Source organism: Thermobia domestica, chromosome 8 (assembly GCF_964235325.1).
Source record: "Thermobia domestica chromosome 8, izTheDome1.hap1.1, whole genome shotgun sequence".
Taxonomy (NCBI): domain Eukaryota; kingdom Metazoa; phylum Arthropoda; class Insecta; order Zygentoma; family Lepismatidae; genus Thermobia; species Thermobia domestica.
In genome coordinates, this window is record NC_137461.1 from 152933851 (window position 1) to 152946032 (window position 12182).

Here is a 12182-nt window from a genome sequence, read left to right on the forward strand (position 1 = left end):
GGCAAAGTAAGAAATGTATATTTCCACTCTGCTAGTACTTAGTGAGAATTCTATATACGTGTAATAGGATACTGATTGGATTTTTTTCTTTTTATAATTAGGTATGCATTAAGAGTGCAGTTACACTAGGTTGCACCCAATAAAAAGTTACTAACGCCGCAAGTTACTCTGTTGTAATTATCAAGTGGTTATTACTAATTTGTAACTTTATCAAATCTCTTAAAAACGAAGTTATACAAAAATAAATTACTTTATTATATACAATGAATTAATCAACATTCTGTTACACTATTATGTTATAAATGAACAAGAATGATTTGTGAACAAGAATATCAAGTACATTTATAAAATATTAAAGTAACAAGTACTTCTATATATTATGTTAATAAGTAACACAATAATGCATTTACAATTACGTATGCACGTTTTACGATTTACAACCAATATCATTAACTCTCTTTTAATGTTATAGTTTTCATTTTGATATCTAATATTTTTAATTATATGACATGAATAATTTTCTTATATTAGTACAGTTTAACTTCACTCCCAGTAGTGTCCTTTGAAGATGAGGTTTATCTATGACACTCGTTATTGTCATTCCCTGAGTTAGAAATGCATTATTATACTTATACCTATGTTATTTATCAGAGAAAAGATATACCTGCTTGGAAAGGTACTCGCAAATTTCTCCATATATTTAAGACACGCTGTAGAGGAAGAAAACTCTGAGAAATACTTATTAGTAAATGTAATAGAACGAGGACATCTATAGTACAAGCAAAAACTAAGCCATAAACCATTTAAAACTTACATGTAGTTGTTTTTAGACTAACTCTGACCATTTCTTTACTTGCCTCGAGGGCATGTCCATACATGATAAGAAGTTACAATGAAGTACACAGGCGAGAGTAAGAATAAGATATATTAAATATAAAAGAAACAGCGCAATCTCCTAGACAATTCGTTGAACTAAGGAAGCTCTAGCAAGTTGTCTTTGCAATTTAGAGTACTTAATTGTCGAAGAGAATATAGAAAGATTGAATTACGAAGGTACGATAAGTGTTTTGACAGAAATAGGATTTTCCTTTTCAAAATTTGCGTAAGTAAATATTCTGGAAACTTGAGTGTTGATAGAATACAATTTCCGTATTTGCCACCTAAGTTATTAAATATTTTTACCTATAATGCAAATTACAGTTTTTGTTTATTTCAATGTATTAAAACTAGATACTGTTATGTTTATATAATTGTTTTCCATTTTTCATGTCTACTGTTTGCAACTAATTTTGCTTACAAGAGATAGAGAATGCTATGCATTGTCAAATTTTAGTGGAATGGCGTGACTCCTTCTTACTACTTACAAAAGTAACTAATGTTACGTTATAGTTCAAATTTAATCTACTCAGAGTTTTACTTTCAAACATAATAATTGCATATAGCAATCCCAAAGCCATAAAAAAAATCGTGATAAGGGCAGGTAAGTCATTGTACAAAATTCAAGAAAACTCATGAGTGATATTTGAAATAACACTATCCAGTATAGCATAAGAATGTTGAAAGTGAGACATGCTTTTGATCTATGAGGGAAATGTACTTCTCTGGGCACAATATTGTTAGCTAGATATGTATAAATCTAAGAACGATAGAAATAAAAATTCATACTGCTATTTCGGGTACATTATACCAGAAAATTGACTCAATTACGTATATGAACATACAAATAGAGTTTACGTTTTCGCTTAATAGGTATAATGAGTTCAAAGGTGAAATACAAGTATATATGAGGTAAGAAACGTCAACGTCTTTTGTACAGTCTTTCAAAAATTGTTCTCAAAGAATTTGTCACGAATTTGAAATTCTTCAATTGAAGGTTTTACTGATTCATGATTTTCCCATATCTTCCCAGCAATTCTCCTCCCATTCCTGTTCCTCAAGGTTAGTGCCTTCAAGGTATCCGTAAGTATTCAACTCTGAAATAAGAAAATACTGTAGTTTATAACTGGTAATATTTTAACTGTTGTCAAAACATACCTAAGTAGGGATATGAGTACTTTTGTGTTTTCTTCTTTTCACAATTTTAAAAATAACAATAAGAATACTAGGATAAAGCAATAACAAAATGTTGAAATAATAACAGAGTATTATTTGGAAAGTACTGTGAGCAAAGTGGCCGGTTTGTCTATTATTTCGTCCACCTAAATTTGATTGTCAGTTGTATAGATGTTTGTACTGTCGTTGGTTCCCAAACATGAGTGATAATGAAAAGCTGCATAAGAAAATATTTTATGCAGAGAGGTTTCGTCAGAGATACAATAGTAATAAGCCGCTATATCAAATTTTACTTGGATTCTTCGGCACAAGGTTTATCTACTAACAACTAAGAGGGTAAAGTTGTAGTACGAAAAGCAGCGCAATAAGGGAGTAATCACCCATTTATGAAATTACGAACCAGACATATGAATGACACATACTCATAAAACCAAAACCCCGATCAGAAAGTTCGATAAACTGTCAGTGCACATGTAATCGAGAAGTCAAGGAGATGACTTTAAGTGACAATAGAAAAAGGACAAATTCCTGAGATTGTTGTTGAGAAACGCTAAAAAATTTCGCATGTGTGTCTGTCTGTGGAAGTTACTATTAGTAACAGAAATGTTAGAAGGCTGCTGTATAAAATAAAAATGAAGTCACACATACCGGATTTAGTACGTTCCTTGAATTAGGGAACGGACAAAATGGCGAACTTTTATGAAACAATTTTGGTCAAATTAGGTGGATGACAACTTGCCATCGAAGCTAATCAGGAGAGATTACAATGCAGTTAAACCGTCATATAAATCGCTTTATTTATATGTATTGGAGAGACTCTGTCAATCAAAATTGCATGACTTACAAATAGAATTGTGGCCTATAGGTGATGAATTTCACGGAACACCATAACATTGTGCATGAACAGAGCTCGGGCTAACCACTAAACCAGAGGGGAGAGCTAATTGTTATCATCCTTTTAATTATCGGTGATTTTCGAGTCATCGAGTAAACTCTCAAATAAATATCAATATGCTACACAAATTTTATATTTTATGACTGTCACTTACCAAATTTATTTGGAAACATTTTAAGGATATATTGTAATTGTAACCCTAACGGAAAGGAGCTGTTGATATGCTTAAGAAGGACAACAAAACTTTTTTAAAAGAAAATAACTTTTAACAAAACTAGACAATATATTGAAGAGCGAATAAAATTGTTTGAAGAATTATGTTGCGTATACAGGGTGGCCCAAAAGTAGGTATACAATACCATACATTGCATTGTATATCATTTCTCATCGTTATCCATCAGGTAAACTTAGTTTCTTTATTATTAGTTCTTAATGTGTTTTACTTACATGTTGAGCTTGGAAGAGCCGAAGCAAATAAATCCATAAACTAGAATGTTATACTTTATCAGTGTAGGGTTGTATACCTACTTTTGCATATACGGTATCTGTTGTGGGAGCTCAATACAGTATATATATTATGTTAGTTTTTCACTATCATCCACAGTTTTTTCACACATAGTATGTCTATATACAATGGTTTGAAACAACAACATAAACAAACATATACAATGCAAGTGGATGAAAATAGTATTTCACATATTGTATAGTTTTAGTTCGTATAAAATAAGTTAGTATAGATACAAAAGAATTTTACAGTTTGTAGATTATATTATTATTTCCGTTTCTCTTGATTCTCATGGTGGGAAGCCGGCTATTTCTCTTATGTGACATATCTGGAGTCCCACGGAGCAGCATCCAACAGTAATTACCTATCATGCCAGCGTTTCATCTCACCTAATATCATCGTTCCATGTAATTGATATCCTGGTGAAAGTGCTACCCTTTCTCCCACGATTATTCCCTTTTATGCTAAAGGGAACAGATAATTAATAAAAATGAATGATTACTGTTAGTGAAGATATTCAGAAAAGAACTCTAGATGTGATGTAAAAGGTGTAGTTGCAAATTAATTGAGCATCCCATGATTTTGAACATTTTCAGCATGTTCTCAACTATGTGAATACAGTCAGGATCAGTATATTGAATGTTTCCCATAAAGTTGTAAACTGCACTGTTATAGGCAGTTAAAACCTCTCATTGTACGTCTTCATTGTTTTCAGGAATTAGTTGTTCGCCACCAGTTTCCGAATATCAGGACAAGGGAAAATATCCTCTTTGCATGTGAGAGATTTGGGAACCCATCGCATAGAAAAGTGAAACAATTGGTAATGAACTGAGAAGCCAGTGATTATGCTCAGTTTAGTATGTAGAGGTAGCAGGATAATTTTCTTTCTTTTTACATGACGCTCATACTCTAATATTTCCTCTGGCACCAGCACCATCTTTCATGGGTACTTTTTCTTCCTAATACTTGTCTATCTCAAATCACGAACTAAATAATTCAGTTTCGACCGAGCAAATAATTTAAGACTTTCATCATTGTCTACTTGTTACTCTACATCTTCGTATCTTCCATTTCGTCTGTGCCAGCACTATTGTCAGTGTTTAACGCATGTGAGGGATGTGAGACAGGTGGTATCTGGTACATATAAAACAGATCAATCGATGTGCTAACGTTTGAATACACAATTGTACTTTATCAAGTTGTAATTCCTCACGCCACAGAGCAACAATAGCACTCGTCACTATGATACTAAAATTCTGCATTTCCTTCCAAAATACAGGGAACAAATTATACAGTTTTAGTTAGTACAATATTTAAATTATATACACTTTGTATCAGCGAGTTATTACTGTTCAGATTTTAAAGTATCTAACGTAATTACTGTAATCTGAGAACTCATTCTGCAATAAAACTACATAATCGTACGCCGTAATGTACAAGGAAAGCATAAAAAGATAAATCATCTTTTATTTTCCTTATAATTACTTAATAAAAACACCAAAATTGATATAGTTATTCTAAACTTTTACGCTTTAGTGGATAACTAGCGGTTAATTAGCTACGACTGGATAAAAGTATATTTTAAAAATCTGAGCAAATAGTTTTGCCAATAGCTTGGACACAACATGAAATAAATTCCTAATAATATAAAAAGTAAATATAAACTTTTACTTTAAAATTTCTAAACTGAAATAATTAATCTGAATATTTGAGTACTAAATATGGATATAATTGATAAATATTAACTTGGCAAAAATTGAGTTTCATCTTCCTAATTGTTTCATTGTTGAGTTAAAATGCCAACATCTTTTATCATCTGCCAAATTAAAGAGCATCATTGAAATCTACATTTTAAAACGATTTCAAAGAATTTAGTGAAGACTTTTATACATACCTTTGAACATTTCTTCGTCTTCCAGTAAAGTTTTATACCACTCTGAGTTATCGAACTTTCCCCTCTTTCCACCGTATTCCTCAAACAAAATATCTGGACTTATCGTCGAATGGATATTTTTCACATTCTTTCCATGAAAATGTATCTAAGAAAAGATATTAAACATTTGTTTGAATTCTAACGTAAATTAATATACCAATGTGATGTATTCATACCTATCTTTTTGTGATTTCGAAGCTTTGTGATGTAATTTAGACAATAACAAAAAGCTTCAGTGTGTAATTGATCAAGTATCTTGTAATAAAAGGAAGTCTGTTTAATGAATAATTAATAATAAATATAAATTCTTAAGATATATTTAATTTTGGTTGGTTTCTCAAAGGAAGTCGAATTCCTCGATAAGATTATAAAGGTACCTTCCATTGAAAAGTGAATTAATATATTTTATAAAATAAAAGCACAACAGATGCTGCGGAAAGAAGAATAACATTAATAATGTAGAATTACAATTTGAGTCAGTCATTAACTGGCACTGTTACTTAATCTTTGTGAAAGAAAGGAAGTGTTAATGTGATTAAAAAAAATAGAACTCGATAAATAGGAAGTCTTTTTTATAAAAAGAAATATAACTTAACAAGTCTCTAAAATTCACTCCGAAGATAATTGGATGAAAAGAAACTTTGTGAAAATATTATATAAAAATAAGAAGCACTACCGTGATGCAGCACATTTTCTCCAGCTTCGCTCTGCACTGAAGCAAAATAGAGGCAAATGAAACTTATCAGTTTGTGATGACCATTTAGCATAGGTTGGTGAGTGTTTTCTTTGCAAGTAATCTTTTTATTGGAGTAATAAGTACGTATGTCATCGCATTTAGGACACATAGTTATATAGGTATATAGCTTTGCAAGCATATTACAAATCTGTATGCAGCTCGTGGGCAGATATCAAGAAAATGAGGGTCTAGATACACTAAGGAATAATTAGCTAAATAATTGTAAATTTAGAACTGTGAGGGGGCTATTCAACTTTATCTACTGTATGTCAAGGAGATAACGAAATGCGTTCAAGAAAAGAAGAGTGTAGAATGAATTATGATAACATTTCCACGAAGAAATGTTCCACTTTAGATAATTTTGACGCCTTATTCTTAATGGATATAAAATTAAATTATCATAATATAGGCCTAAATCCACTTTTAAAAAGCTGCAGATCATAAAAATTTCCAATAGGCTTATAAACGAATTTGCTATAAATGATATGCCCAGATATTTATGTTTCATAAACAATATGCATGTACATTTAATTCGCTTTTAAAGTGATTAGTTGTGATTAAAAACGTGCATTAATTTGTGTTAATTCTCCTTTAGGGCAAGATCAAACTGCATGAAACACGAAGTAGCACAGAGATGCATCTATAGGTAGGAGCCACGTAACCGAAGTGAAATCTTTCAGTTTTACGTCCAATGCTTATGCTGTGGTGGCTAAAGAAGACGGTAATGATGAGAATGAATGATATGGTGGAATGAAGAAAGTGGGAGGAAACGGAAAAATCTACAGACATTGTGTTTGTCCACCTCAAAGTCCACTTAATGAAAGTTGGGAACTAACTAACGATCCCAAGCACTACAAATGAACACTCTACCCCTGACCCACCGCGGCCCCGGGCTATGTGCTTAAAGGAAAACATGCCAACCTGTGCTAGCAGATCACTACAAATTATCTTTTCATTACGTTTGAATAGTAACGAATCACAATTTTTAACACTGTAGTCGTGCTGACAGATCACTTATATGATATTCTCCGATATAAATAAATTCATTAAGTATTGCTGTTCCTTTGTAAATTTACTGATTTTATCTTAAATTTAAAAAAAAAACGATACAGTGTTCTTAATTTGCACCATAAATATTGCTCAAATTAATTTCGATTTATTATTATTAGAATTACACATTGCAAAATTGAATTTATTAAAGGTGACTTTAGATTGTACGAAGAAATTAGCAAAATCAAACCATTAAACTTGACGTTTATTTCGACGAAAACAATGATAGCTTATATAGAAAGAAATGAATTGAGAATTCAAGATAGTGGGGTATTCAATCCCCTGTCGCAGAGAACGATTAAGTACTCTTTTTCTCCACAACCAAAAACCGAAATATTATTTTCGAAGCCATTTAGCCAGAATTGTTTTCCATTATCTTCTGCCATGTTTCCTGGCGAATACGGGGAAAGTTTAAGAGTATAGTCTAATGCTTACAATAGCATGAATATTTTAGTCGACTCCCTCCATTATCAGGGTTTCTAGAATACAATTGCATTGAAACATGTGAAACTTTGCCGAATAAAACATACCCTTTTTCTGAGTTTTTCTGACAGAAATGGCTTCATTAAAGCGTAGACAGCTCCAAAGAAGAACGGTTCATTAACTACGTTTATTTGGCCATATCGTAGGACCGTCGTTTCCTGAAACAAGACACAGAAACATTTTGTTAGAAATAGTATTACTTTTAATGTTAACATTAACTTGTATTTACAGTGGCAATGTCATAAAACAAACTTAAACAACATATTTTTTTGGCAACAACTTCAACTGTTTGAAGCTCGAAAAGACGTTTGTTATTCACGTTTAAACTGAAACAAACACACCAGTCTGATTTCATTATGATAGTATCTCAACACTGAATACATGGCAATTCAACACTGAATATACGACAATGTCTCCCAACAATAATGCCCATCCAAAGTATTCGAGTTTTTTATTTGTACGTAAAGAATTAAACAATTTCATCAAGAGGATGTTTAACCTACTAAATTCATACTCTTCGAGGCTTTTTACATACCGTAGGCCTACACACATCCTAATATGATAAAATTATTCACTATATGTTGTTCAAGGAGGAAGGATGAAACTTGGAAACGATACAACCGTTATTTTTTGTGAAATGTTTTAAAGGCTGCAATGAAATTGCGCACACTTTTCCGGTTTTATCAGTTTTGACTGATAAGCCGTTGACAAACTGTCATAATGTACAGGATTGCGTACAAAAAATTAAGCAGTGTTGTCAGATGGAAAATATTTTCCCTTCTGTTATGTTTGTATATATATATGTGTGTTACATTATCGAGAGGTATTTACAAGAACTGACTACTGTAATTAATTAGAGATGAATGGTAGCTCAGTAGCCTCCTCTGATTGATGGAATAGAAAACAAACTTTTTCAAGTAGCTAAAGAAATTATTTTAATTATAGAGTGTTGGCTGGGATGTAATGGTCAAAAAATATTCTTATTTATACCGAAGGTGATTATCTTAATCTTGATTTAAGACTTTAATACTTCATTCTATTCTCCACTAAAAAGTATCTGCAACTCAACAAGGAAATAATTATATATGATAATTAAATTGAAATTCATGGTAATATGGCCCATGACAAACACTTTACCACTTTACATCGTAAAGGTCAGAGTCAGATCGACCGGTATTTTAACAGAGCGGTGCTTGAGCGATGAACCGTAGAAATTCAAACTCCGATTAGTGATAATTTCACAGTTTTGTTTTATTACAAGTGTAAACTCCTTAGTCAGTGGAGAGAAGGGGGTGGATCATGGGTCAAAGTTGATGACGATGGGTTTTTGGTGGACCGGAGTGGATATGGTGTCACGGAGGATGGTGGGTAACGGTGGTTCAGAGTGAGTCATGGTGGGTCGCGGGTCACAGTGCGCCAATGGGTCATAGGTCAAGTTTTCGTTAATTCACCCTTTCTCTCATCGCTAGTCTTAAAGAAAGGATACCTGATTTGCGCACAGATTTTAAAGCTACCATTGTGGCAACGCTGGACAAACATCTGTGTTTAAAAAGGCCAACAAAGATTTGTGCGCAATTTGGAATCTAGAGTGTGTGCAATCCAGTTGCTCCCGTTTTAAACACTCTTTGTCCCTAGGATACGCATTGAAAGCGAAGTGTAATGATAAAAACCCAAGATTGTTATCAATAATTGATTTTGAATGGTTAAACCTTTTCCTGGCCCTATCCATTATTGTGAATAAAAAATGAGAAACTAAATATTAGAAATTATACCGCTTCTCTCTTTAGACATGGAATTTTCGAATATGCTTCGACGCAGATCAAGTTATTTTTAATAAAGAGTTTATGAGTATATACTAAGTTTATTATGCTTAACTTGAGGAATTCGTTAAATACTTTATAATTGACATACATTTTGAATCCCTCTAGGATACCATTTTGATGATAGTGACATGATAAAAACCCAACCCTAACCAATTGCTATGTTCGACGGTTAATTTCAAATAGAGACATTGTGTAAATTTACTTTCAGAACAAGTTTACAAACATTTAACTTCATATATAAAAATCATTAACGAATCGAAAACGAATGAAAGAAACTTCAATACTATCACTTAAAAGATATCGTTTCATGTTTCCTTGGTAATGATTTTCAAAGGAATTTTTCTAGTTCGGGTAAGACAAATATATTTGTAGTCGTATGTGATAGGCCGAGATTATCACAGGCTTGAATACTTTAACCTATAGTTCAACAGCAAATAAAATGTTCAGGACCTATATTGTCCAGTTACGAATTTGTTTTGAAGGCTTGAATTTGTCTAGATTGTATATAAACAGATATGGTGTAGTGTATCTGCAAGGGACACAACTTTGTATTCAATGTCAAATAACTTTTGAACTAGTACTAATAATGGAAATCTGCTCTCACCTTTATTTTATTTCACATATTTACGTTCGTACATTTTCTACAAGGATTGTTTAATTTATAAGTACTAAAGGAATAAGAGAATAGTAATTAAATTGGAATTTGATGTTTTGAAAATTTGACTTTTATCGTTTACATAAAACCGGTAATTTCCACACGCAGTCAGTAATTAACGTGTATGTAACTAAGACTTTTTAACAATAGTTTGCAATAGTAAAAAGTATCTCATATCTAGAAAACAGAAGACACAGTAAATTAAAAGGAAAAATATGCCCGAGAATTGCAAATAAATAGAATAAATCATTATAAATACTTTCAAAATTTCAAATTTTAATAATTATGTATTCTAATCGTATCACGTACTCTGGCTATAGGAACTCTTGAATACATTTAAGTAAAATGTGGCAAAAGTTATATAGAATAAAAAAAGCAATTGTTTAAGGAAGAACCCATTAACTTGCCAATCCTGAATTTACACTCTATTGTCAGATATGAAGAAAAACAATAAAAAGTATATATCGCTTCATAAGCCTTATCATAAGGAAAGAAGCAGAAATTTCGACGTATTGGTATGTTGTCAATTGATATTCTAAATACTTGCATGTTTTGTTCTTATTTTGCTATAATTTATCATAATGTCTAGCACTGAAAATTGTGCTAAGACTGGAGACAACAACGTGCTGTTCCTTTTGCAATGTATAGTATATTCGCACAAACTCCTTCTCAAATATACAAATTGATTTTTTTCAATCACACCTGATGTTCATTTTCCAAACAAAAAGACAGAGATGCTATCCAGCCGGTTTGCACCGGTTGTTAAAATATTTCGGGTTCTCAGAACCATTTGTTAGAATACCCAGACATAACAGTAAATTTTAGTTCAACTATCTTTACTTTTAGAAATTCTTAGTTACAGAATTTACTCAAAATTTACAGAATTTACAGTTCTCTCTGAACAAGGTATAAGAGTTTATTTCTTAATCTCAAATGCTCAGATATCAAGAATGAGAATTGGGATCACACGATAGTGGTGAGGGTTATTTATATTTGAAACAGGTACATACCTTTATCAATAATTATTGATCCATTGCTAGATAAAGATCTTTCTAATCCTTTTTTACAACCATCTATCTTGGATAATTCGTTTCCAGGATATTCGCAGTGCTACCTAATTTTGCCAACCACCTTATAATATTAGGATGCTGTGCAGGGTGCTACTTGTCATTTGCGGTATCCAGTAAAAACTTTGCTTTTGTTTATCTTGTATAGTTTGCTTCCAAAGAGAGTTATACCTATCTATCTACCTATGTAACATCCATCTACTATCTCTCTCTCTCTCTCTCTCTCTCTCTCTCTCTCTCTATATATATATATATATATATATATATATATATATATATATATATATATATATATATATTAAAACATTAGAATAGCATCACTGCAAAAAGACTATATTTAATCTGTTCGTAAGTTCAGAACGGGGAGTATTCTGGAAATCGAAGTTTGGGCCTTCAATACCAGGATTTAGAAATGTCTTTAGGATAAGTACTATTCTCTATTTCCGTGAATATCTGTCCGACATTTGTTCCATGGAAGTGGAATACCAATGCACACAATTTGTGATATGTCACGTAAAGGACTTTCCTTATTGCTATTGTTCAGGATATAACATAACCTGATTGTGTGAAGTGTGTTCACTTCTCTCTGAGGTGAAGACTTATTTCCAATCCAACGACCGTTCTCACATTGCTTCAATTATCAGAGTATATAAGTATGTGTATATTTATTTTATTTATTTATTGAACAAATTCCCAGATACAACATATATATAGTATATGCTGTATCTGGGAACATAGCATATATATAGTACTGCAGATATATACAGCAGATAGCAGATATATAGTACTGTTGAATTTACTGTGCTACGAACCCTTATCTCGATTAAGAACCTCTACATTAAAATACAAGAAAGTAATTTTCAGTATTTTTTTTTTATAAATTCATGGATCCCAAATAAATATAAATCTTTGTCAAACCGCTCGTTGTCAAAAACAAATTTTCCCTACAAACTGTCTTTATCGATGCCAGAGTATAACCAGAG

The 12182-nt window shown here is 31.9% G+C and overlaps 1 protein-coding gene across 1 annotated transcript in view; it reads right to left on the reverse strand.

The window, feature by feature from the left end:
- Positions 1 to 231: 231 nt before the first annotated feature.
- LOC145693298 (clavesin-2-like) overlaps positions 232 to 12182 on the reverse strand; it is a 73396-nt gene continuing 61445 nt past the window's right edge. Inside the window, exons 6-8 of the mRNA XM_081769157.1 lie at positions 7702 to 7812; positions 5347 to 5491; positions 232 to 1973 (exon numbers count right to left, since the gene is read on the reverse strand). Coding sequence (XP_081625283.1) covers positions 1885 to 1973; positions 5347 to 5491; positions 7702 to 7812 — 345 coding nt within the window. The 3' untranslated portion in view covers positions 232 to 1884. The remainder of the gene's footprint in view (positions 1974 to 5346; positions 5492 to 7701; positions 7813 to 12182) is intronic.